The 2,849-nt window shown below is 36.8% G+C and overlaps 1 protein-coding gene across 1 annotated transcript in view; it reads left to right on the forward strand.

The window, feature by feature from the left end:
* The first annotated feature begins 351 nt into the window (after positions 1–351).
* Positions 352–2,849, forward strand: part of cunh3orf70 (chromosome unknown C3orf70 homolog) — a 20,975-nt gene continuing 18,477 nt past the window's right edge. The window contains exon 1 of the mRNA XM_016507244.1: positions 352–829. Coding sequence (XP_016362730.1) covers positions 655–829 — 175 coding nt within the window. The 5' untranslated portion in view covers positions 352–654. The remainder of the gene's footprint in view (positions 830–2,849) is intronic.

Genomic DNA, 2,849 nt, shown 5'->3' on the forward strand with positions numbered 1-2,849 from the left:
TTTTACAAAATTGTACAGTTAAAATTACACTTATTTTTTACAGTGTAGGCTATTTCAAGTGCCTCAAAGCTTTTCCTTTTCATAGAGTTACTAGAGGAACCACTGGCTGTTTAGAGATCTTGCAGGAAATTATGGGTTCTATTTTGCAAATTCCCCAGAAGACTGAAAGGCTCAGAGGAACTCTAAAATGTTGAGTTTAAATGGTAGGATACGGTATCTTATTTTCCTTTTTGCAGACAACAGTAATTCTTAGACACAGCAAGCGAGCATGCATTCATAACAGACAGAGAGAGAGAGAGAGAGAGAGAGAGAGAGAGAGAGAGAGAGAGAGAGAGAGGCGGGGATCGACGGAGCAAGAGCGAAACGGAAAATCCGTCTTTGGCAATAAGCATCAAGATCAGTCCAGGGGCCGATCTGAAGCTGTTTATACGGACACATCTTTTATGCAAAAATAACGGTTTTAGAGGCAGATCGAGCGGAAACGAGATGTTTTTGTATAAGGGTTAGAAGTGGAACTTGGGTAGGCGAAGTCTTGGGCGTATCTCCACTTTTGTTCATATATTGTCAAAGTGGAAAACAGCCGAGGCTGAGCGCATCTGATCTTCCCCGAGCGCTCGGTGCTGATGAGGGCGTTGTCGGCGTGATCCGCGCGCGATGGCCGCTTCGGGCGGACAGAAGAGTGAGAAGTTAGATGAAGCTCAGGCTCTAGCGAGGAGTTGCGCAGGGCGACCGGACTTTCTGCCCTGCGATGGACTATCCATCTGCGCCACACACAGCCACGGGAAGTGTTTCAAGCTGCACTGGTGCTGTCATCTGGGCTGGTGCCACTGTAAGTACACGCACTGTTTCTCCAACATCGGTGAGACTTAGATAGATAAGGATACTATCAGTTGCACAGAATAAACAGTATCGAAATGCCCCAAGACTTAAAACTATCACCCATAAAGAGGAGTTTAAGGGGTCAGCGCTTTTATTTCTTAACAGTTCACTAGTGGCCAGTGTAAGGTTATGTGAGGAAAATGTATGGGTAAAAGACAAAGCTTCCTAAAAAGAATTTCAAGGCACCTTTGGTTTGTAATAAAACAAAGATTTCATTCACAGACTCGGGGAAATTCTTTTGTTCCCATTTCCCTTCAGAGTTCACAAATGCTCTCGTCAGATAAGAGTTTATAATTATTTAACCACGATTTTAACATCTTAAACAAGTTCACTAGTAGGCTATGTATGTTGCATTTGGAAATTAAAATGTAGCCTACCTTAAAATGTTACTGTACTTTAAAATGCAACAAATATTTTGCTAATCAGACATTTAATTGCCTTTAATCTGATAGATAGCCTACGTTTGCTAATTTTTATTAGACGGTAATAGCATCTTCTTATCACATATTCTCAGAGGAATGTGGAATCTTTCGTTTGTGTCACTGATGAAATATTAAACAAGTTGATAAATGTTGCATAGACATCTTAGAAATGACGTTGTGATGTACATCTAGTTTCTGCTTGTCTATGCATGCTATTTAAAAATCGATTAAATTACTTTGACATTTACTAAGTATTGCTATATATACTGTATATACTGTATACACATATTTTAAGAGATAACGGCGATCAGATGCACCTTATACCACCGATGGAGGGAGCTGTTTCTTTTTTGCCTTTTTTTAAACCTAGGTCTTTAAATACAGAATATATACAGCGATAGACTAATAGCGAATTTCAGCTGGTTGATTGTTTATATGGTCTCCATGTGTAAACCTGCTAAATGCTGACTACAGTATAGTAAACAGTAGTAGAGTGTAGAGTAGTAGAGTATTATAAACATTAACATTATGCATTTCTGTAAAGCTGATTTAAAATACAGAATTATTTGACCAAAAAAAAGACAAACCAGATTTTTCAGCCATGAAAAAAAAAATCAAAATAAATAAGTAATTATCATTATATAACCCAAGCATTATTATATAACCTAAAATTGTTTTAAATAATATGCAATGTTTGACTATAATGTTTTGCAGATTATAAAGAATTTGCAAGGTGCCTTTCTCTTTCTCTTTCTTTTATGAGAATTTGTCAGTGATTATATTATCACTAGTGTCACAAGTCTTACTTTTGTGAAATAACATCAGAAAAGTAAGCCATACGCTTTAATAAGACAAAAGCTGAATGCAAAAATTCAGCAGTCAGAAGGTCAACATTTTTGAGAATGATCCACTGCATTACAGTATCTAACTCAAAAGCAGGCTCATAGGGACTTTACAGCTGAAGTGAAACTTGATTGTACAAGCAGAAGTGAATTACTCAAACATGTCCATAATGAATGTGCATTATAGATAGGAATGCACCGATACCACTTTTTCCAGTACTCGCCCGATACCGATAATTTTATTTTTGGTACTTGCCGATACCGAGTACCGATACCAATATTTTTATTGCATTTGTACATTTTTAAAATATTGGGTACAGAAACCAAAAGGGTATGTATAATGTTAGTTGGTTAACTTTATTTATCAAATAGATACAGTCAAACCAAAATTTATTCAGACATCTTCAACATTTCTCCCATTATCAGTTTATTCGCTATAGTTTATAAAATGGTAATAAAATATAACAAGAACTCTTTAAGAAGAGTTAAACGGAGTCAGAACAAATTCAGCTTGATAATGTTAGATAACTTTGATAGAAAGGTATGTAATGGATTACAATCAACCAAAAATTAGACAGCTGTTAGTATGACAGTATTTACACAACTATCAAGTCTTAGTCGGGCAGCCCTTAGCCTTAATGACAGCCTATAGTCTCCTGGGCATGCTGTCACCCAGCTTCATGAAAACCTCAACTTCAGTTTTTTT

This window comes from Sinocyclocheilus anshuiensis, unplaced genomic scaffold (genome assembly GCF_001515605.1).
Source record: "Sinocyclocheilus anshuiensis isolate Anshui unplaced genomic scaffold, SAMN03320099.WGS_v1.1 scaffold1448, whole genome shotgun sequence".
NCBI classification, from domain to species: domain Eukaryota; kingdom Metazoa; phylum Chordata; class Actinopteri; order Cypriniformes; family Cyprinidae; genus Sinocyclocheilus; species Sinocyclocheilus anshuiensis.